Here is a 24,745-nt window from a genome sequence, read left to right as displayed (position 1 = left end):
GAAATGCTCATGATGATTAAATTATTTGGAAATTCACTCAAAGAATAAAAAATGTCGCGATCAAAACGCCGCTCGTGTATAACCAGCCTACACATAGGGTCCCGTTGGAATTGTTCACTTATTTAACTTTAACGCAAACCACAGCGGACGTGAAAGCATAGAACAGTGGAATTCCAGAATATTCTAAAGTTCCAATGGTCGACCGCAAGCTCGGCGCGAGTGGAAACTTTTCTTTAGGCAACTTCAAAAAACTATACCGAGCTAGAATAATTGTTTACGATTCTATGAAATTATGTGGTAGTGGTAAATATTTAGTTTTGTTTGTTGTATGAATGATGATGGTATATTCGATTCTGCGCCAGTGTGAATTGAGTTTTATATTTTTAATTCATTACATTGTAGTATGAATGAAAAATTTATTTCATTGATATCTATAATGATACATCCTTAGAACCGAGACATAGTTATTATAAAACTTAATTTAAAAGTAAAGTTAAAATAGCAATCGCAAATAGCACTAGGTATAACTTTTTATAAAGATAATTACTTAAATAGAGAGATATAGAACATTGGTCTTTCCCTTTTAGTCCCAAAATATAAGGAATAAAAAGTAAAGACTTATAATAAGCCCAAAAATAATACAAAAAATGAATTCCACTATCAGCCCCATCTCACTAGGCTAACGAAAAAGCTGACTCTTCGAGCTCACATGGACCGTAACTATAAGCTACTATTTATGTCAAACAAGGGTCCATTGTAAGGTTTCTAAATTGGAAATTTATACAGGCACAGCGAGGGTAGGATGGAAATCAGCCCGCAGGTGTTACGATATTGTTTTGGGAATATTGAATTTTGCCAAACTTATTTTACTGACAGAATTAGATACGTATTCGGATAACCGCTCACGGTTGCATATATTTAAATAATGTTACGTTTTATGGGGAATTGATGCGATCTCTAGATAAACGGAGATTTCAAGTTAATATGTTTTTAACGGTTCGAAGCTTGTACCATGTTTATAGGAAATATCCTTTTTAAGTACAGAGATGTTTAACATATTTAATACAGTTCATAATTATAAATAAATAGTTCAAATGTGAATTGTATTGAAACATTTAAAAATCTAGGCGCCGCATCCACACCTATTGCATAAAAACATATTTTCGAAAAATTTCCTGCTTAAATCGCTAATAGGTATCTGCAATTACGCTAGTCCTCCTCCTCGTCAGTTGCTATTGAACAGAGCATCAAATACATTCAAAATGCCTCATTCACCGGTCATTCCATCCTCAATCTATTTATCCCAACATCCCTAAACACGGGGAAAAACCTCCTTTAAACTTATGCTCCAATTAATTTCTTCATTATCAAGCACAAAGCAGGTTTAAACTAATTAAAACGTCCTCACGAGGTAAGATGAATTGCGTTAAATAGGTACGTGTTTTTGAAACGAATTAATTAAGTTGGGTCGAGAAAAAAGGGTTGACGGGCAGACGCTGCAACTGAGACTCTCGACAATGATTAATGACGGTCCGCACCGCTAACTATTATGATCTTTTTTCATTTTTCCTTACGTGAGCGAACTGTGTGATGAACATTGAACATGTGTCAATCTGGGGATATCGTTTAGTTGATTTTATGGTTGGTATTTTTTTAGAATGCCAGAATATAGGCAACAGTTTTATGTTTTTGTTGATAATCTTGTGTTTTTTAAACTTGTCATCTTATATGTTTTGAGAGAGATGTTATTATATTTTAATGTAACTGTTTTTATTTGTTAAATTGATTGTCCTTTTCCGTCGTAGTCGAGCTATGAGCAATTTATTTAAAATTAGATTTTCCAGAACATATTTTGTATATAGGTTTGTGCGTTATAATGCAAAAGTATATCTTGCTTTCTCAATTTGTAGCGTTTTATTTTTAAACCCCCAAGCGTCTACAATACTTGCATTCGACATTGTTTTTTATAAATCAAACAACTCAAAATCTGTTACACATAATAAATTTTCAAAATAAATATTATTTTCATGTGCCGATGTTCATTTATTTATGACGTTTCCAATTTCCTGTCAATAACATGCTTTGTGATTGAAAAAGGCCAATTTGTATAATATCTGCGTTCAAATCTGATAATAAATTTTTATAGTGACACACGTTATGCTTTTTCAAAATATGATAAATCATGAAGATGTCTATTGCTCTTTCATTCAAAACATGCTGAACAGATTTGGCTGAAAGGTATGTTTTTAAAAAAGAAATATGTTCTAACAAATTTTTAAATATAATAATAATTATTATGTTAAGGGAATGGACCCCCGTATTATTTATTTATTTATTTTTACATACATAGATTCCTTACAGCTATTTGTATTCCAATATTTATAATTAACTTTAACAAAACAATACGCCAATAAAAAGGAATACCAATAATAAGACAACATTGAATATAATGAAATTTAATTCATCAAAATTCATATATAAAATTAAGAATAGAATATTCAGACAAATTTCAGTTGCCTTTAGTCAAATCCTATAAAATTTACATTTTAAGAAAAACGCAGATCCCTATTTTCCGAACTTTACATCTCTTAATTAAAATTCCCTTACAGAACAATAAGAATGTAGTGTTGTTTAAAAAAGACACTCATGTACGAAATAAGAGAATTTGCATACAAATAGATTTTGATACAATCGCTATGCAATGAAGCGCTTTGAATTCAAATCTAGATTTTAGATTAGCTAGTCGAAATATCTAGATATTAAGATTTAACTAGATGTCTGCTGATTTGTTTGTCATCAATGTTTCCATTTCAGTGATAATCACTTTGTATAAATTGTATTTGGATTCAAACACTTGAGGAAATTTGTTCTAAATATTTAATTAATTTGTTGAAGTGAAACTTCCTTATCGGGGTCGGAAAAAAATTTAGTGTAACATTTTTTCGTTACGCGTGACATTTTTCCGTTACGTGCCATCTTTTTCTCATCCCTACCACGCGTGATTCGACGTATTTCTGTAAAAAATAAGGTCATAAAGAAGTTTCACTTCTTACATGTGTACACTAGTACACGCACACATTTTTTTTGTGTAGGAAGTATTGATGCATTTTATATTACGACATACACAAATTACTTTAGCAAAATAACCTTGAAATATAGCTGGACATGTTAAGGAGCACTACTTAATGTGTGCGAATAAAAAACAAACTTAATTTATTTGTAAGTAATAAAATTTTAATTACTTTAATGTTTTAAAATACCTACTGAGTAAACCAAAAATAACTACTTAACATATTATTTAGAAAAACTCGCTCTAAAATAGCGCAAAAAATACCTTTATTTACAGTGATAAGGGGTTTCCATCGAACATACAAATAATTAATGATCCCCGTATCGAAGCAAATTGGTCGGCGAGTGACTGAAGCACCTTTGTTAGGACATGCCTCTTGGTAGCATAACATTCACAAAAGCTATAATCTATGGAGGTGGTATATTAAGTAAAAAAAAGGTTTTAAAGTGTTGATTACAAAAATTTTAATATGCAGATAACGTAGAATTCGATGTGATCGAAGGTTTTTATTAACATTTATTGTGATAAAACTTTTATTGTGCTTTTATTAACATCGAAAAAATAATATAAAAATTATTTATTACCCACAAATCTGACAATAGTCAAATGATGATTATTATTTAATTACTTAAGAGTAGAGAAAGAGAATATTTCATTACCTAAAGTATCTTGAACATAATTATTACAATTCTGTTTTTAATTACATACGTTAACAAAAAGTTATCCATGCCTGTCACTTTAGACTTTATACCAAATGAGACCCTCATATTTCGTCTTAATTAAACCTACCGAATATGGGCTGAATAGCTTTAAAAAGTTTCAAGAAATTATTCAAAAATCCCTACTAAAATTGTGAAAGTAACTCTTGTCTGTCAGTCTATCTGTATACCTCTTTTTCATGCCTAAATCACTGAACAGATTTCGATGAAATTTGATACGAAGATAGTTTGTAACCTGAGAAAGGATATAGGATAGGTTTTATAAATGACATCCCACGGTAACGAAAACTATGCGGGTACTACGCGGGCGAAGCTGCAGACGAAAAACTAATATAAAATAATACCGTATCCTATCTTCGTAGTTCCGTAGCAGGTAAGTGCAGTGTTGTGCCGAACTCAAGTGCTTCGTGCCTTATCAGAGCCAGCTCTGAGTTGAAATTCGGCTTGTTTATTTAAATGTGTAATTATACCTTTAAGCCGTTTCACGCGTTGCGCTATTGCCGCTTTGTAAACAATATTTGTTGCGAGTTTATGGTGAAATTAGAAATGCGTGTATGCTTTTATATTAATGTGTTTGTTTGCTCATTGTCTACACCCATGTTATATAGATGTTCTTTCTATAATATTATAAAGCTGAAGAGTTTGTTTGTTTGTTTGAACGCGCTAATCTCAGGAACTACTGCTCCAATTTGAAAAATTCTTTCAGTGTTAGATAGCCCATTCATCGAGGAAGGCTATATATATATAACGCTAAGACCAACAGGACGGGAGCCACGCGGGTAAAACCGCGGAGCACAGCTAGTTTCTGTGTTATACAGAGCATAATTGGTAATTTTGTATGTTTAATTATTTTGTCGTATTTTTAGATTGAGAGCGGAAGAAACACGCATAATTAGCGCGTGTATTTTTTAAAATCTCTTGAGCTGCTTTTATATTTTAATAGAAGAGTGACAACTGAGCCACATTATATACGGTATACTTTATACCCACACAAACATACACATTTCTTTTACTTTCTAAAGATACCTGAAAATATTAATCCTCTCATATAATACTGTACGAAACATCAAAAAGGAAATGTGATATTTAAATCGCATTGAAAATATTACACACCGAACGAACGTTAAACAGCTTCAAAGAAATTAATACTAAAATGGTGAATTTATTTTTACGTAGCTAATTTGTCTGAAGATAAAATCTCGTGGTTATTGAGAGAAAATAATAAAATCCAATAAAGAAAAGTTATGAAATATCGCAATGCTCTGATGTTGTTACAATAGCAATGATGGTGTTATGAGGTAAGTTCGTAGCAAGGCGGAATTCACACTATTTCATAGTTACCAATACTTCTAGAAGGTTCTAGAAATAAATGAAGCGAATAAAAACAACCTAAAAATAAAGTAATAATGAAATCATTTTTAAGAGTTATTATGTAGTTTCGTTTCGTTCGTAACAGTTACCAATCTTCATCTTATCAAAACTAGCGTACCGTCCGTGGCTTCGCCCACTTTGTCTAAAACTTGGCAAATTATGTATTAAAATCATTCTCTTGAATCACTCTATCTTCTTCTTCTTCTTCTTATATATAAAAATGAATCGCAAAATGTGTTGGTAAGCGCATAACTCGAGAACGGCTGAACCGATTTCGATAATTCTTTTTTTATTATATTCCTTGAAGTACGAGGATGGTTTTTATGTAGAGAAAACGAAAATATGTACAACGGGCAAAGCCGGGGCGGACCGCTAGTATATTGATAAAACTGCACCAAAACTCGTTGCGTAGTGATTGATGAATGAATTTTTATTTAAAGATACGAACTTAAACTCAACTAAAACTATGTGAAGGCTATATGGCATAAACACATTCCATCAAAACAGGTATTAATAATTAACTTAGATATCATTGAAATTCATTCTGTGATAGTTTAATACTTGATTTAATTTTTAAGTTACAAAAATTATCAGCAAATTTTAAATAAGCCGAAGAGTAAAATAAAATAAATTTAAATATATGGTTACATTACATTTTGCAAATTCACTTTTCATTGAATCTATACAAATATTATAAAGAGGAAAGGTTTGATTTTTTGTTTGTTTGTTTGTTTGTATGAATTGAATAGGCTCCGAAACTACTTGGCAGATTTGAAAAATTCTTTCACTGTTGGAAAGCTACATCATTTCTGAGTGACATAGGCTAGGTTTTATCCCGGAAATCCCACGGGAACGAGAACTATGCGGGTTTTTTTTTGAAAACGCGGGCGAAGCCGCAGGCGGAAAGCTAGTTTCTTAATAAGAATGTCACCAATAAAATATGTTTTATCAAAAGAATAATTTTATATTATGCACTGCGAGTGGGAATTATTTATTCTTCATCAAAGGAAATAATTAAAAACGTATTGAAAACTTCGAATCATTTTTACCAAATTTCCTGAAAGAGACTGAAGTTTTCAATCTGTAATGTATGTTTTTAAACACGCTAATTTTCATATAAATATAATATTGTAATGCTTATAAAAAAAAATTGTGTTTGTTTTTACTTTTTATTTTTTTATTAAATATTTGAAATAAATAAATTCTTAATTTATTCCTATTCTCGCCCAAAAAGCTGGAAATGATTACGTAATGTCGTTAAAATTTTAAACCACAATTTGAAATGATTGTTTTTCTCTTTTCATAGTATGATACGAGAAAAACTTGTATTCATGTAGAGTATATTCACGTAGCGCGCTACGACTTCTCGTAGCAAGTTTTAATAAAGCCTAAAGTTAGAGTAGTATAGTGAGTGTGTGTTTTAAAGTCTTACGATTTGACATCACTGGTTAATTTTTAATTTAACGAAATATGTAATAAAAACAAACTAGAAAGTGATATACATGAAAATATTTGAAATCGGAAAATATTTGAAATCGGAAACATAAAATTATTAAATCGGTTTTCCCAACAATCCCATAGTGTGTGTACCGCACGATAAGATCGGTATAAAGTTACAAGTAAACAAGTGATCTATTATCAGTTGAAGCCTTTGTCCAACAAGTTTCTACGAAGCTGTTGCTATCGAACGAGATTAAACGTTATTGAAAATTTTCAAACTTTTATCCTCTCTATGCTTGAGATAAAATATTTGTGAGATGAAGTTTTAAAATACGTCTTTAGCCAATAATGTGAAGCTGGACTTTTTGTTTGGTCGCCAAGAATGAAGACTGATCGCTGACATTATTTTCAACATAAGCCACTGTTTTAAAACTTGGGAATTGCAGTCGATGCGCTATTGTTAACGAATTTCAAAAGGGTACCAACAGAAAACATAATGTGCTTGTAAACTAACTTGTTTTCGGGTTTATGTGACGTGTTCTATATTATAAGAATAATACGACAAAAATATCGATTAATTATTTTCAATTTGTAAATAAAACTCAAATTCAGTGCAACATTAAAAGTTATATTTAACGCGTCTTTCCAACAACAGTAAAATTGTATAGAATCTCAACAAACGTAAATAAAATATCACTAATCAACCCGTATTATGTACATAATTAATTCATCATTAACGAAACAACTTAAATGTAAATAAAACATCGACTTCAAAATACTCCAAAATCACAGATGGAAACTTAATTCTTTATCAATATTAATATAAAACTCGGTCGAAGGTTTATCTTAATTCTGGCAATAGGACATAAGTTCGTTAATACTGCAGGCTTTGTAGCAGCATTCGTTCACAATGTGTTCGCGCTTTCCTCTGGAGGGGAGGGTCATGCTACGGGCCCTCTGTGACGTCATCCATGGCCAGCCGATTTGGTTGTCTCTCTCCTTGTAGTATGGGGACAGGATGGAATCTACGGAATTAAATTTTGTTAAAATATGGTAATTAATGCTAATTACCGATATACTTAATGGGTTTAATTATAAAAAAATTTCAAATGAATAATATGTTTTTACGCCCTATATTTCATAATAAATTATTACGATAAAACTACGACTGAAGTGTAAAAAATTGATGTGAAATTAGTTTCAGAAGAAAATATGATTGTTAAGAGAAGAGTTACTAGAAATGTTATTATTGGAAACTGTTATTATAATATGTATTGGTAAATGTATGGATTAATTCATGGAAACTATAAGCACTATAAGTTCTAAATTCCTCGCAAAACCCACGTATTGAACTCTATAATCTAGTTCAATAATTCCTCTGAAAAAAACATTAAAATCTTTACAATCCATACTAATATTATAAATGCGAAAGTAACTCTGTCTGTCTGTCTGTTACTCAATCACGCCTAAACTACTGAATTTGCGTGAAATTTGGTATGGAGATATTTTGATACCCGAGAAAGGACATAGGCTACTTTTTATTGTGAAATATGTACCACGGGCGAAGTCGGGGCGGTCCGCTAGTACTCTATATAACGATACAATGAATCAATTGTTTAAATTGTAAATTGTGATACTTACACACGCTGCCGGATTCCGAACGCTTGTAGTCATCATTTCCATTATAACAGAACAGAGCAATCGCGTTAGCGAGCGACTTCCCGCAGTAGACCTGGGGGCTGACGTCAGGCATCTGCAGGGATACCTCACCGCCGATGTGGCCAGTGCACACGGAGAGCATGGCGAGGAGGGACAGGCCTTGGGAGATCATCTGTGGCAGAATAAGTTATCTATACGACTTAACTTAACTGTATTTACGTCTGTTTTGATATAATAATAGTACTTAATATAAGGTTTTTCTATTTTTATCAATCTATTGTATACTATTATTATAAAGCTGAAGTTTGTTTGTTTGTGAGTTTGAACGCGCTAATCTCAGGAACTACAGGTTCGATTTGAAAAATACTTTCGGTGTTAGATAGTCCAAGGCTATAGGCTATATATATCATTACGCTGAGACCAACAGGAGCAGAGCCACGAGAGTGAAACCGCGAAGCGTAACTAGTAATTAATTTTAGTGACAATTTTCTTTTCATCAGATATAAATAAAATATAAGATACTTACGAATATTGTCTATGATGTTTACAAGGAAATTGTATGATTCGATGAAAAGTATTTTAAAATAAATATTAAATTCGACCGATTTCGAAAATAAGGTTAGGAAGAAACCAAACTATATAATTGTGTCATTCCCATACAGTTATCATAAAGATAATCACTAATCAGCTTAAAACAGGAGTTTAATAATGTCGAGTGGGAGTCACATCTCTCGTCAATAATTAAGAACATCTTGATTTCTCATTTAAGATTACAAACAGAAGCTTCTTATATATAATAGACACGAAAACTATGTAAAATAGATTTTGTCTGTCTATTTACGTAACAAATAACGGCACTTATAAAGTAACTAAGACGAGATACAATTTCTGCCTTATTCATTAAAATACTAATCGACAGAAATAATCGCTTCTTAGAAAACTACCTGAAATATATTATACCTAAAAACTCCTCCAATCCCGCTACAAATTTTGTATAAACGTAGAATGAATTATTTATAGATATCTAACTATTTTCCATGAACACATTTTCTGAACTGCCTCTAATTACTTAACTGTTAAGATCACTTGAAAGGTGAGAATCAGCTTCTAAGAAGCAAATTATAACACCTTTAAGGCTGTTCATTAACGTGATTTATAAACGCGGTAACAATTAAATAAATTAAAAATCAAAATTTATGACGGATAATTCAAAACATGCTAATTGTATACTTCAGTTTTTGCTGAAGATCCGAAAGAGACTAACTTAATTTTTTTCATGTTACAAAGAGCTATTTAGATGTATAATCGAGCGATTTTTTTTATACATTGTTAAAATTTAATTCCACAGACTATAGAGCAAGCGTGTTCAGTGCTGCTACTTACCTACATTCAATAAGAATCACAGACTACCTCCATTTTTATATACGCAAATCTAATATATCCCTCTTCTAATTACTTAACAAGATAATAATTATAAAGTACTAACTTCAACATCAGCAAGGATTGTTTAATCTTTATACCTTGGTCCAATTTATACCAAAATGCATACACAACTTCGATGCATACACATCGAACACTCATTAGACCCGTTTTGTCTCAACTGGACTCTATCTAGCTTCACAACCCTCCACGTTTGTCGATAAACCTATCACAGCAAGATGATTTAAACCCTAAATACTCACATTGCCTTTGAAGTATCTTAGACGAGCGAGCGCTTTCAAATGTGAAGTAACGTGTGATATTATCCCGTTTTATACGCTTTGGCAAAGGGGCGATATTAATATTCACCTTCTCTGGATCACCGGGTAATTGCCTAATGAGAATGAAAATCGACCTTGATACCTTAATGTCAGAGGAACGTGTGATAATTGTTCAATTATTCACCACGGGGACTTTAATGAGAGGAATATTTTTACTGGGATACAGTATGTGTTAAATAAATCGTTTTACATTAGGTGTCATTTTAAATTTTTGGTTCTGTAACTGAACAAATGGCAATTTGAGTAGTCTACCAATACCTTTTCTTTAGTTTTGTATGCGACACATTTTAACTTTGGCCAGACGTTGCAAAAATCGATAAGTAAAGTGAAGGTAGGCCTCTCCATTATATCGTAAAACGTAACGCATAAAATATAACCCGTTACAAGACCTAACCCTGGGTCTATTAACTATTTACGCAATATATAAGACTATTTTTAGGTTTCACTTTACGCTTTGATATTTGACGTAATCCAATACCGGACAAAGAAATGCTCTTATTTTTTAAATAAATGTAGATATTTCTTTCTATACATTTTTGTTTATCATCATATTATACAAAGACGGTTTTTCTTATATCAAATCCGATTATCCGACCTTATTAGCGTAAACATCACGGTTATAAAACCAGTGACTAATCGGGTCATCAATCAATTAAATAAACTTTTCTACTTATCCAACGTTTGTATCAATAAATCTTATTCGCAATGTACAATAAAAAAGATAGTCCCTACCGAAGTTTATAGCAGTCAGTTTATAGTAAGGGCCATTTAACCACCTCCTGATAAAGCTGCTGATAGCCTTTACACTTTTTGACGTCACTTTTCAATTTTCATACATTACCTATTTGTCAATTTAACTAATAAATAAGAAGAACAGAACTTTTCCAGTAGTTAAGAAACAGGCTATAAAAGTAGTAGATTAAATTTCTAGTTTCTACACTTAAACAGAGTTAAGAATAGCCAAGTAAAGAACAAAACTTGTATGAAATTAAGTCATCCAAGTTAGCGAAGCAAGTTTGGAAGACGTAAACAAATGCTACAAGTACATCTCGAGTGGAACAGCTTCCCAAGTGGAGTCTTTGTGATCGGCGCAAGTTTATCTCTACACGCGATACATCTTAATTAGGGTGGAAGTTCAAATCTTGGAGACATGACTCGAATTACTAGGTTACCGTTTCCATGATGACGTGACGATGACCTACCTTTGCAGCGTTGTAAAGAGATGAGAATTTTTTACTGGGTTATTGGAATCTGGTATTTATATGGAATCAGACTTGTCAAAGATTTTCAAAAATTCAGGACATATTGGAGAACTACAGGTTCTTTTCTCTTTTTAATAATTTTTGAACAGCGTAAAGCTTTTATCTGTAAACAAAAGTCATAATGTAGCTTGTAATGTAGAAACTACAAATTGTGAATCTTTAAATAATAATTACGTTATGACGTTTATGATCTAATGTAATCTTGTCACAAAATCTTTTCTATCAGAAGACATATTTTCCAAAGCTGCAAAAAATTAAGCTCTGAAATTCATCAGGTGTATTTTAAGGCGACATCGTGTCGAAGCAATGTGGGGCGCCACTAAAGCGTCAAGCAAGATGAAGTGACGCGGAATATCGGCACAGACACTGACATACCCCGCCAAGCGATTTGATTTTTAGTTAGATAAGCGTGGTTCATTTGCAAGTCTATTTTCCATTTTATCGACTATCGAACGTTTATTACTGCGGACGTGTTTAATGGAATGGGGAAATTAATTGACAGGGCGCCGTGTGGCCGATTGTCAATTGATTTTTTAGTTTCAAGGAATCGCTGTTTATTCGTGGTATTTCTACGAAATCATATGGTGTGAACAAAGATAAGTTTGCACAATGGTTTTCTTTGTAAACGATATATTTTCGGAAGGCGTTAATCGGCGCCCGCTTTTTTAAACGACAAATAAAAAACAATAAAAAATGTTGTGTGGTTTTATGAAACCACGGTAAAAGTGAAACTGTTCGAACGGTTCCGAACCTGCTTTGTGTAGCGCATGTCGCGTGACGGTCGGTGCCGAGTAGGTATACCTACTCGGCACCGACCGTCACTGCGTCATGCGCTACACAGACCAAAAAGTTTGAGACGATGTAATAAAAGTTTCACTTTAAAAATATGTTTAAATAACTTACGATGATGTATTATTACCTATATGTAGGACGTAGGTATTTATTATAATAACTTCTATATTACTTAGCCATCCTAGATTATCGGCGATGAGTTAGCTCTTGCCTCTTACTTGGTAGGTATGGCCCGTATGGCCCACAGGTATGGTCCTTTTCTTTCTGTTTCTATTTAGGTATTAATTTTTATTAAAAGAGCGCTTTATACTTATTTGTACTTACATGCATAAAATGAATTGTGTATAGTGTAGTGCTTAATTCTTAGTTTTAGCATGGACTAATATAGAAATGGTTTTAGTTATAAATTATTATATTGTGTATGTTAGTCTGTAAGGTATTTATTCTATGGGTCTGTACAATTTATTGTCTGTCACCTGAATTAAATGTAATAAATAAAATAAAATAGGTACATGCATTAGGAGTAGGTAATTCATAAAAAAACATATTTTTTGATTGCTTATAAAGTTTACTGATCTTGGTAGCATATTTTGGTAAATCATATTTCTATCCCATATTCAGATAATCCCTTTGTTGTGTGTGCACCATACAGCATATTACAGTCTCATTCAACATAACCAACGATCCGCAACTAATCGTTTTGGTTGCTTATGAGCGGTGTCGCTTACTGTAAGTTTATCCTTAATAATTAACTATAAATAAAAGTAAAATGTACTGTACATGCGTAAATACGTACGTATTTTCTCTTTTTTGTTTTAATAATTATACCGACATACATAATTTTCAAACTTTTCAAACTACAGGCCAGCCCCCCTAGTCAAGTGGCTTTCTGTTAGCGTAGCGTTCAATAGAATAGACTACGAATGTATGAGATTGACGTAACCTGTGGATACGTTTATCTACAGCCTGCGTCAATCTCATACATTCGTAGTCTATTCTATTGAACGCTACGCTAACAGAAAGCCACTTGACTAGGGGGGCTGGTTTCATAGCTTCCCGATGTGTTTCTTTTTAGATAATATTCATAAACCAGAACATAAAGCATAGCTTAGTAAATAATAAATATGTGTCTGCAAGAGAACAAGCTCATTGATATAATTTTATAACATCGTTCAAAACCTTATCCAAAACGATTCAATTTGAATATTTTCGTGTTTCTAAACGCAACTGTTGAATGTCATAAATTTGACATTGTCAAAACCAGCAGGTGAATGTTGTCAGATGCACAGTCAGATGCAAGTCTTCGACTATATTGCAAAAGATATCATATCAGATAAATCTTAGAGCATATATTTCGAAAATTGAGTCATTTATTATCAATAAAATGTAAATAACATGCAACAGAAATGAGGCCAAAAAGTTTTCTCATTTACGGTACATTCTCTCGCCGTTATGTCCCAGTTTCCAGTCAGTACCGTTTCTAAACACGAAGGATTAAGCATAGCGGCTGTTAAAAACATCGAAAATGTTGAATATATTGGACCTAGGCTTCCTAAGCTTAGCTTTTACGGTTTCCTGTACAGGCTTCCTTATTAATCATTATGAAAAACACGTACCGGCGTTTATTATTAAGGGGTTTAAGTATGGTGCTTTTGCCTATCAAGGATCTGGGGCAAATTATGTGCAATTAATAGAAATACCTAAAGCCCTGTACAGACATTTCTATGCCTTTTCCTCTATATTTAGTGTTGTAACATTGTTTTACGCAGTGTTAGTATATAACTTTGAACACAGTGTTAGTAAATATGTAGTGTTTATGCTAAAATTAATATTGGAACAAGATGAACCTTCAGGTAAGAAACTTGAACTATATAAATAAAACTTTATGTGAGAAATTTTCATATTTTTATCTATTAAGTTCCTTGCCTTTTTTCTTAATGTAAAAAATTCCAAGTGTGTATAAAAATATTCACAGCTTTAGATACAAAATCTACTTAACAAAGTTTTGAAAATTATGTATCACAATTAAGATCGGTATCTCTATCCAAGTAGAATTTAAACCACCAAATCAGTAAACACAAAATAATTAAGCTATTGCATAGCTTCTATCGCGGGCCTTGAGCGCGGGGCCAAATCCAGAAATTTAGTAACGAAAAACCTCACGCTTCCCACTCTGACGAGCGCGGAGGTGTGGCTTGAAGGCATAGCATGCAATAGCTTTACCGCGGCAGTCCCCGAGTGACACACGTCTTTTTTATTTCCAGTATCAGCCTCCGCAGCGATAATAGCACTGAGCTTACTTACCATCCAGTGTTTCCGACGTTGCTATGAAACATACTGCCTGCAAGTGTTCGCTAAGAACAGCAAGATGAACCTGAGTCACTATGTCGCTGGCCTCGTTCATTATTTCGCCGTTATTGTAGCCGCTATTGGCCAGGCTCCGTTGTTTTGTGGTAAGTTTGGAAAACATTGTATTTGAAAATAAGTAAAAAAATAAAATACATTTGATTTTGGTTCCTTTTCTATACTAATATTATAGAGGAAAGGCTTGTATGTATGTATGCATGGTTTTCACGCATAAACTACTGGACCGCTTTTGATGAAATTTGGCACAGATAATCTTTAGACCCTGAGAAAGAACATAGGCTACCTTTTATTGCGAAATATGTACCACGGGCGAAGGCGGGGCGGACCCCTAGTTCTACTATCTAATTAGAGCAGATATATTTCACTTCTGTGTACAACATGTGTACAATCATTATTTCACAGAGATAATTTATATTGTGTGATCTACAATTTTATAACGTCCACCAAGAATAAGATTACTAATTGCCTATTGTTACTTAAAATATATCTAACTTTAAAGTTGAACAACTTATAATCTAAAGCTTTTTTATTGTATTGCAATACCTGCATAAGGTTGCTAATATTATGTATGTAGAAATTTATTGGTAAGTATAAATGATTTGAATAATTTGAATTTGATCTTTTTTATTTCCAGGTAGCCAAGACAGAGACAAAATCCTCTGGAATGATACTAGAACACAATTATTCGCTGTACCATGCATTTCTGTATTTTTGTGGGCATTTTACGAACAGTACAAAACAAATATCATATTCGCTAATTTAAGAAAAGATAAATCAGGAAAAGTTGTTACGGAATCACACAAAATACCATATGGGAGATTATTTGAGATTGTATCCAGTCCACACAGGTTGTGCGAGATTATTATGTATACAGTGTTGTTGTTATTAATCCCGACAAAGACCTTCTTCTGTATTTATTTATGGGTGCTTTGTAATCAGGTATGTATGGTAATGCTATGTTAATGAGGATGTGTCTTGCATTGGACACATCTGATAATTTTATTTATGAATAGCAAGTACTAAGTATAGGAAAATAATTATCATACTAAATCAATGATTGATATTCCTAGTTACAATATATATATATACTTATATGAAAAAACTATTTAAAATATTTGAAATATATGTTGTATACAATTTAATGTACTCAATGTAAATTAAATAATTATCTTGAGACAAATCATTTTCGATAACCTGTTCTCTAATGAGGTAATAACTCATTTATAATTTTATGTTGGCGAAATAGTGAATGTCAGTCACTAATTGCATCTAATAGGAAGTTAAAAGTTGTTTGATTGCTAGTATTAAATACTACGAGTATAAAATAAAAGTACCTATCTGATATTATGAATGAATAATTGTAATGTTATTTTAACTTCATGTGTAATATTGAAAATGTAAAATAAATAACTTAAAAAGTAAAATAAAGTTATCCTTACATGTATACAAGAACTTACAACTTGATTTTTTTTTCAGATTCAAACAGCAATCCAAGCACATGTTTGGTATAAAAATACTTTTAAGGAATACCCAGTGCAAAGGTATGCAGTTTTTCCTGGAGTGCTGTGAAGTACCAATATTTTATTTTGACATAGATTAAAAAAATCTTATTGTATTTCGATGTTGAGACTGCATTCAATATTTAAATTATAATTAATAAAAATCCTGTTTTATTTTGTAATGATTTGTATTGGTAATTATTTTCATAACATTTAAATTGTTAGTGATAAACTATAAATGATTTGGACATTGTAAACAGGATTTGAAAATATTAAGTTATAATAGGTAATTTGAAATTAGATTAATACTTAATTTAGAATAAAACAAAATTATAATTACACTTAAAATGAGGCTATTTATACAGGGTGTCCCGCTATTGGTATACTAAGCGCGAAGGAACTTGTAGTTTTGCATACACTGATCACGTAAAAAATACTTAAAAAAAAAATTACGTCCATTATTTTTTGCTAAATTTTTCCTGAAAATCCATGTTTTCTTCTCTAGCTTCGCGCAGCCGGCATATACCGCTTCTCTTATATGAGCATTTTATCTATGAAAACATAATCTTAAACGATAGCTCACGTGCATGGTGGCAAAGTTGGGCGGCTCGCTTGTTATGGGTGTACACATAGAGTTTTAAGAATTCATCTGTTTGAAAAAAAAATGAATCTGGAATTTTTTAATTATTTTTTACGTACTCAGCGTATGCAAAACTATAACCTCCTTTGAGCTTAGTATACCAACAGTGGGACACCCTGTATATAACCTGTAATATTTATTATTTCATTTTAGAAATTAATTATAATTATTAAGTATTTATTGTAATACAAGAAATAAAACAAGTATGGATTTAATAACTTTACATTGTATTATTTTATATTATTCCGTCAGTCCTCGGATCACAGACACAATAGAAAATCTATTGTGTCTCGGCCCGATCGGGCCGCTCGGTGGTCAATGGGTTAAGTTATCAAAGCAGGGTCATAAAATATTAAGAATAAATGATATTCTGTTAAAATTAGTTTTATTTTCTAAAAACAAATTTTCAACTCTCACATTGCACTCAATAATATGAATAATAAATATTGGAGTGTTCAAAAATACTCCCTGTAGTTCACCTTATTTGAACAGGAAGCTGAAAAGAAAAAAATGTTGTTAAATTTAATTATATTTGTATATTCATATATACACTTAACGTTTTTAATTAAAGTTTGATAATGCCAAATAAATACTATTAATACACGGAAAGATTTTATAGAAACTCAGTTTCTATGTTATTCCCGCAACAATTTCAAAATTCGATATGTCTTATTTTAATTTTGTTAAATTATTATAAAAAAAAAATAATACCAATAAGAATCATATAAGAAAAAAATACCTATAAGGATACCCTTGCGTCTTCGATCTAAATATCGACAGAAGCAAGGAGAAGAATACACACAACAGCACAAGACCAACTACAGATTGGAATCGCCGTTTCTTTCCCTCTTGTGGACTCTTTATCTCTGTCCCTTTCACTCCTCCCGCTGCTTCTATCATTAATATCATACCGACTACTACGGCCGCATCTGGTTTTATGTTAAGGGAAAATTAAGTTTAAAAGTATTTGGAAATTTACTTAAATTTTATGTCTATCTATGTTATCAATTAAGAAGCTTTGTAAACAGATTTTATCTTACTTTTAGTTATAATATTATGTTCAATTATTTTCAAGGTAACAAAAGGTAAAGAAATCGCCTTATTTAATTGAGCAGACAAAAACCTGTTATGTATCTGTCTTTTACCTTATAAGGGAATAACTATCTTGTTACTTTTAAATCCTCTATTTTCAGAAATAATAGAGCTGAATCCAACACAGAAGACAGACAAATTTCGTAAATAAACATATTTTTTGTTAAAAAGGATACTTAAAGCCGCAACAATATAGCTCTCCAAAACGAACTGTCCATGCGATCCACTGTTTATATAAACCGGGCCAGTTTTGGTCTTGTGAAAGAATGGTGGACCTCTTATCTGGTTCCACATTTGTCCAGATACCATAGCAAAGCAGAAGAACAGAGCGGACACCGCCCACATTTGCTTATTGTATAGAAACTCTAGGTTGTTACGACGGAGGTATAAGAACGCGGCAACGAGGACGAAAAGTAAAGTGAATGCTACAGCGCCGGAATAGTTTGGTGGACGGAAGACGCGGATCTGAAAATTTTAGGTATTAATAACATAGAGATTCAATTTAAATAAAAATATTTAATTTAAGATTTAAATGAGAATATTACAAAATTTAATAAACAATTGACAGTGATAGTAGTGCTTATATTTTTTAAAATTATTTATCTAAAAATAATCAAAATTCCTAATCATAAAATAAGTACCATTCAATTCAACTACGAATAAAATAGATTCTGCACTATTTCATGACATCAAATCATCAAGATAAGTATAGTCCAGGAGGAATCGGCGCATGAGTACCGAAAACTATTCCACCTCAATTTTTTTACGTGATCCTCTTCAAATTGCCCTACTGATGATATAAATGCATGTTGCCATGGGGCAACCCGGTGCCATATTGTTTAAACCGAAATTGTTTAAACAATTGCAAGGAATTGTTATTTTTCAACCGGACAAATTTTTTTTATATTTTTTATCGAAATACCAATAAAAAAGGTCCAATTACTTTTCACGATAAAGTTAATATTTTCAAAGATATGAATTTTTTAAGGTTTGAAAAATCTCAAATTTGGGTACTTTCGACCCATGAAAAATATATTTAAAAAAAAAATAATATATAAGTAATATTTTTTTTTCAATTCTCTATACAATAGTTAATAATATTGTTAATAGAGATTTAAGAAAATTTCATTGTTTATATCTGTTTTTTAATTGTTAACTTCGCGCGCTCACAAGTACGCGCCGCTTACCTTTAAGTATCGCCGTCTCTCTCTTACTCATGCGCTGCATCGGCCTCTCTGTGTCTTGAATCATTATTTATCATTTATCTTAAAAACTATCAACTTTATCAAGATTTCTAAAGAGAGCAATCTTATTAATAATTAAATTGTCTACAATTTGTTTCTTATATATTTTTTTCTGAAATCAATTTTTTTAAAGTTATTTAAGCATAAATTGAAACATGTAATTAAAATTACTTTTTTGTCAGTTTATATTACTTTTTTGTTATTGAAACAGCAAGTAAGGTAAAAGACCCAGTTATTGACACTGGCCTAGTTGTTTGACACTCGCAATTTGATTTTAATTAAAAGAATGAAATGTTCTCAAAAAACCAAAGATCTTAAAATTTTTAATTCAAAAATTATATTTATTAATTTATTAGAATTGATTTGTTTTTTTTTTAACTAAAATAAAATTTAAAGTGTCAATAACTAGGTCTTTTACCTTATTAATTACATTGAATAACTTCTTCAAACGAAAGTTATAGATGGAGAAGTATGAAATAATAAAACAAGATTTAAAAATAAGTATTTATTTATTATCAATATTATTTTTATATATTATATTCTTACAGTCTTCTGAATCACAACCACATAGAAGTATGCAACTTATATTATTTGTGAGCGCGCGAAGTTAACAATTAAAAAACAGATATAAACAATGAAATTTTCTTAAATCTCTATTAACAATATTATTAACTATTGTATAGAGAATTGAAAAAAAAATATTACTTATATATTATTTTTTTTTTAAATATATTTTTCATGGGTCGAAAGTACCCAAATTTGAGATTTTTCAAACCTTAAAAAATTCATATCTTTGAAAATATTAACTTTATCGTGAAAAGTAATTGGACCTTTTTTATTGGTATTTCGATAAAAAATATAAAAAAAATTTGTCCGGTTGAAAAATAACAATTCCTTGCAATTGTTTAAACAATTTCGGTTTAAACAATATGGCACCGGGTTGCCCCATGGCAACATGCATTTATATCATCAGTAGGGCAATTTGAAGAGGATCACGTAAAAAAATTGAGGTGGAATAGTTTTCGGTACTCATGCGCCGATTCCTCCTGGACTAGTAATAATTTTTTAATTAAAAATAAAAGAAACTTGACCATTATGGAAAGGCAAAAGGCTTTTTAAGTGAATCATATTTTTCAAATAGGATTTCATAAATATTCCTATTCTTAGTTGAATCACATAGCAATTATGGATTATCAAGCCACACACGGTCACACCATAATTCAATCACATAGATTTAGTTTATTATTTTCATACATTCAATTGTATTGATGTTTTTTTAACAATTATTACAGAAACCAAAATGTAGCTAAAATGTATTCCAAGCATTGAGGCTGTTATTTATTAACATTGTAATTAATGAAAAGGCTAGGCTATTAATGAAATGGTTGATTAAGCTATTATTTGTAAAAACAGTAAAAATACCTGAACATCAGTTCTATCATTGATCCATTTGGCAATAGCCTCAGCGTGAATACCAGCTCTCTCAAAGTCCATGGAGTCTGCTGGTTTTGGCTTACCCTTCGCTGGGAAATGCATTATCACAGGGGCAGTGTTTAACCGCAACTGAAAATGAAAACTTAAAATGAGTATTGGTGTAAAGATAAATTTAGGTTTCCACTTATTTTGTATGCACTTCTAATTATTGCAAAACAATACAAAATTCGGTATTTCTTTAGAAATTTGCGGCACGAATTAAGGGGGGGGAGGTGAGGGAAAGGGAGGGGGGAGGTAAGGGGAGACCCCCTATAAAGTGGGGGGGTGCGGAAACCCCCCCTTCTATTTTTTTTTTATTTTTTTTTGAGATTATATTTATACTAGCTTTCCGGCCGCGGCTTCGCCCGCTTCGTCTAAAACATAATAAATTATATACTAAAACCTTCCTCTTGAATCACTCTATCTATTAAAAAAAACCGCATCAAAATCCGTCGCATAGTTTTAAAGATTTAAGCATACATAGGGACAGAGAAAGCGACTTTATTTTATACCATGTATGTAGTGATGTAGTTAGAAATATATCGAAGATTATGGGCTTTCTTGACTGCTCCGGCGCTGCAGAACGTGGCGCTTGCCCCCGTGTACCTCGTTGCAGGCAGGAGTCTTCACTCGCCTTCGTAGCTTCGGCTTCTTGGTCACCTTTGGTGACCAGCCTCAGCCACTCCGGCTCGCTTGACTCTGCCTGCTCCTCAGCACACGCGGGCGCCACGCTCCTCCGCGCCTCCGACTTTTTTAATACACTCTAGTGTATGACAGACAAGTACCACGTGGAATCGGGGTGGACAGATTCGGTTCTGTGATTAACAATTTGTGTGCAATATACATACAATAAAAACATTTTTTTAAATAATTATTTATTCAAATCTTGAATACATGTTTGATACAATTTACAATGGCAATGAATGGATCCATTTTATTTATTCCACCGAGCGTCTCCACATACTCTATAATATTATCACCAAAGTTTGCTGGGTGGTTATAGTTATCTTTTTTAAAAAATCTTTTTACATCATGCCACTGGGACTCAAATGGGTCAGAGGCAACAAATGGGTTGTCTGGGTGTGAGTGATTAACTTTTTTATGAACATATCCATATCCCCAAACAATCATATGCTCGCCAATAATCCATATGAATTGTTGTCCACTCAGCAACGTGCTTTTGAATGAACTATGGTTTTTAATATGTACATTAAGACATTTGTTATCTCTTTCAAACACAATTCTTGTAGTTTTGTCAATGTAACTCAAACAATTTTGAACATAATCTCGAAAATTTAAAAAAAAGATTTCTCTGTAATTACACGTTTCCTCACGAAAAGCCGCTAATGTATGTTTCGGGGCATCATTATCGATCGATAAAAATTAAAATCGCGCCGAAATTCGTGCCGCACGTTTCTAAAGTCAACCCCAAAATTCTTCTAAATTTTCATTTTGTGATATAAAAATCGCCAACAATCGAATTATTTAATAAACAATGTACACAAAATTACATACCATTTGGAAGATAGCAGAACCTTCATCAAAGTCTACCATACCAAAGAACAGTTTGTTGGTATAAGCTTGAGAGTATCTAAACGAGTTGGCTACTAACAAATACTCGTCATATACGTGCTGGCAAATAGCGCAACGACGAGAAGGTGCCATAGCCGTGAACATGACTATAAACGAATAGTCCCTTGGTGGTGATTTCACATAGTCCTTAAACCTATTCACGTTTAAAGGTATTATTGAAGTCTTCGCCGTAAAATCTGTTAGTTGCTGGACCTTCTCTTCCAACTGAAAAGACAAATTTTAGTTAATCTTAAGCCGGCACAACAAAATCGTTAAAATGTGTAATTATGACCTTTCCACGATTTTGCGCATATGTATTTGAATAAGTAAGAATAACACAGAAGAAAAGTAAGAATTTGAACTTCATTTTATTTTACAAATTTGCTAAACTATTAATGAAAATAAATTAGAGCAGCGTAGAAATTCAACCAATAATCAAACGCCAGCCAAGTACGCATGGGCGTTGAATCAACGGACTAGTTAAATTAACCGTCTATGTACACTCAACGGTTCGACTAGTCCATCGTTCATCAACGGACTAGTTGAATTCAATGACTAAACAAAAGAGTCGAAACGCTCGTCAACGCGTCCGCGACGGTCTTAGATCATTACTTAATGATCTAAGGCGACGGTTAACTCTTCGACGTGGCCGTATAATAGTCCACCGTAGACGGCTAAACGACTCGTCGTAGACGGCTCGTCAGTCGACACGTTTGTATCAACTACCAACTTGCGACGCGACGCGTCGCGAGTTGATAGTTCAATATTTTTACCGTTAATTCCGTTTGACTTTTAATGAGATTACTATGATCAATGCTCGAAATGTTGAAAAAAAGGAGATTAATTTGTATTAATTTGATATTATTTAATTGTCTTAAAAATCTAAGATATTTTTTTTATTCAGTTAATTTATTACATATCATAAGGATTACCTACCTATAATAATATATTGAATAATGTTAAAATATCGACTATAACTAACGACTTAAAACGACAAGTTAAAACATAAACAAAAACTTTGTAATAGATAGGTGATAAATATATAATTGTTAAAAAACAGCTCTGACTTTTTCTTTACTAGAGACAACCCTGACATTGAATTCTTTGAAAATCTATAATTCGTAATAACTTCGTGGTAAGAATGTGGAATTTTACATGTAGAGTGTAGACCTCAGTTCAAGGTAACGAACGTTCGATTACCAATACCGTCGCGCGTCGGTCGACCGTGTCAATTCGTTTCAGTTTACACATCGACTAGTCGAAGATTTTAACTAGTTGATCGACTAGTTGATGATCGACATTTAACGGTCTAGTCTCGTTGATGAAAACTGCGTCGACGACCCATTCCTACAGCCAAGTCACAATATTCAGCTGTCGCGTGTCAAAGTCAACTGACAGATGCAGATAAATAACAAAAATGATAACTTACCACCTGTGCTTACCACAGTCAACATAGTAATGTCATAATTTAAGGACGTATACACACAATTAAATACACTCTTCACAGCATTTTCAACACAATTTTCAAGTACTATCCATGTTAAATTATTATAATATAAGGTACTAGCTGCGCTCCGCGATTCTACCCGCAATGCTCCGCTCGCCTAGCTCCTATAGCCTTCCTCAATAGATAGGATAACTAACACCAAAAGAATTTTTCAAATCAGACCAGGAGTTCTCGAGATTAGCGCATTCAAACAAACTTTTCAGCTTTATAATATGTAAACCTACATAAGTACTTAATTTCTGTTCCCGTGCGATTTTTGAGGTGAAACTTATCCTTTCCTATTTTTGTTCCATTTCATCCAAATCGGTTCAGTGTCTATATATTACAATTTGTGGTTCGCAATTATTGTTAGGTGTTTATATACCACCCACAATCAGAGGCGGCTCGTGACAAAATTTTATGGGTGTTCACTTGAAATAAAACACTGAAAATACATGGTGTAAAACAGTACATTTATCAAAAAAATTACTTATAAAGGAAATACATACGTCTTTCTTTTTGGTGTGCAAAAATATCTATAACTCAAAGCGACAAGACATTCGTAAATGTCTGTTGTTGCTTTCATCACAACCACACAACCACGGTGTTTTCACATAATATTGTTCGGATTTAAATACACGCGTACCTATATGTTTTCGTTTTTGTCGTACATTTTTGCGTAAGGTCAAGTTCAGGCCGTGGCAGTCCCTTAGCTTTCAATTCAAGCCGAATTTGTAACGTTTTAACACACTTTTTAATGAACGCCACATTATAATTGTTCATTTTCACACTCACAAGTAATACTGATAACTACATACTATTTCAACACGTATCTTATGATTTTAATTAGAAAATTCCCGAATTTGCATTCGCGCGCGTGCATTGAAGTTGACTCGAGAGTCGAGTGTTTGTTTATAATATATGGCAACCTCGCGCGCAATCGCTGTCCTGTGTACGGGCGCCAGGCGCGGCGGTAAAAACGAACCGGCAACGTTTGCGCGAGCGGCGCTCCAAATTTTGCTATTTTTCCATAGAAAATCTTCTGTTTCACGCGCGCAGGGCACTGGCAAACCCTCTCTTTCACTCCTATTGGATTTCGTATTAGGAAATGTACTAAATATTTTTTCATTGGAGCGCAATCGTGAGCGCTCCGCTTCGCGCGTTACTGTATAATACAGTATTATTCAGGTGTATGGAATGATGGATATATTCATTGGTATTGACAGTAGTTTTTTACGATTACGATTGATTTTAAATAGTAATAATTAATATTAAATAATGAAATTAAGGAGTGTGATT

At 32.5% G+C, this 24,745-nt stretch overlaps 3 protein-coding genes across 3 annotated transcripts; 1 reads left to right on the top strand and 2 right to left on the bottom strand.

The window, feature by feature from the left end:
• Positions 1 to 7,392: 7,392 nt before the first annotated feature.
• On the bottom strand, positions 7,393 to 9,994 carry LOC149902579 (bombyxin A-1 homolog). The gene is made up of 3 exons (XM_090110449.1): positions 9,942 to 9,994; positions 8,242 to 8,431; positions 7,393 to 7,625 (listed from the first exon to the last, which is right to left on the bottom strand). The coding sequence occupies exons 2-3, from the start codon at positions 8,429 to 8,431 to the stop codon at positions 7,447 to 7,449; spliced, it is 369 nt and encodes a 122-aa protein (XP_089966575.1). The 5' UTR covers positions 9,942 to 9,994; the 3' UTR covers positions 7,393 to 7,446.
• Positions 9,995 to 13,372: 3,378 nt separating this feature from the next.
• On the top strand, positions 13,373 to 16,096 carry LOC149902578 (polyprenal reductase). The gene is made up of 4 exons (XM_090110108.1): positions 13,373 to 13,926; positions 14,338 to 14,526; positions 15,075 to 15,379; positions 15,917 to 16,096. Exons 1-4 carry the CDS (start codon positions 13,599 to 13,601, stop codon positions 16,007 to 16,009), a joined length of 915 nt encoding a protein of 304 aa, XP_089966234.1. The 5' UTR covers positions 13,373 to 13,598; the 3' UTR covers positions 16,010 to 16,096.
• Positions 16,097 to 16,945: 849 nt separating this feature from the next.
• Positions 16,946 to 22,412, bottom strand: Ostgamma (oligosaccharide transferase gamma subunit). Its single transcript, XM_090110107.1, has 6 exons — positions 22,253 to 22,412; positions 21,904 to 22,185; positions 20,338 to 20,478; positions 17,848 to 18,136; positions 17,319 to 17,508; positions 16,946 to 17,075 (listed from the first exon to the last, which is right to left on the bottom strand). The coding sequence occupies exons 1-6, from the start codon at positions 22,325 to 22,327 to the stop codon at positions 17,060 to 17,062; spliced, it is 993 nt and encodes a 330-aa protein (XP_089966233.1). The 5' UTR covers positions 22,328 to 22,412; the 3' UTR covers positions 16,946 to 17,059.
• Between the last annotated feature and the right edge of the window lie 2,333 nt (positions 22,413 to 24,745).

This window comes from Colias eurytheme, chromosome 15, assembly GCF_061535395.1.
Source record: "Colias eurytheme isolate Ceu_HAF_F1 chromosome 15, ilColEury1 Martin Lab GWU primary, whole genome shotgun sequence".
Classification (NCBI taxonomy): Eukaryota; Metazoa; Arthropoda; class Insecta; order Lepidoptera; family Pieridae; genus Colias; species Colias eurytheme.
Note: the sequence above shows the minus strand (reverse complement) of the source record. Positions and strands in the feature narration are given on the sequence as shown.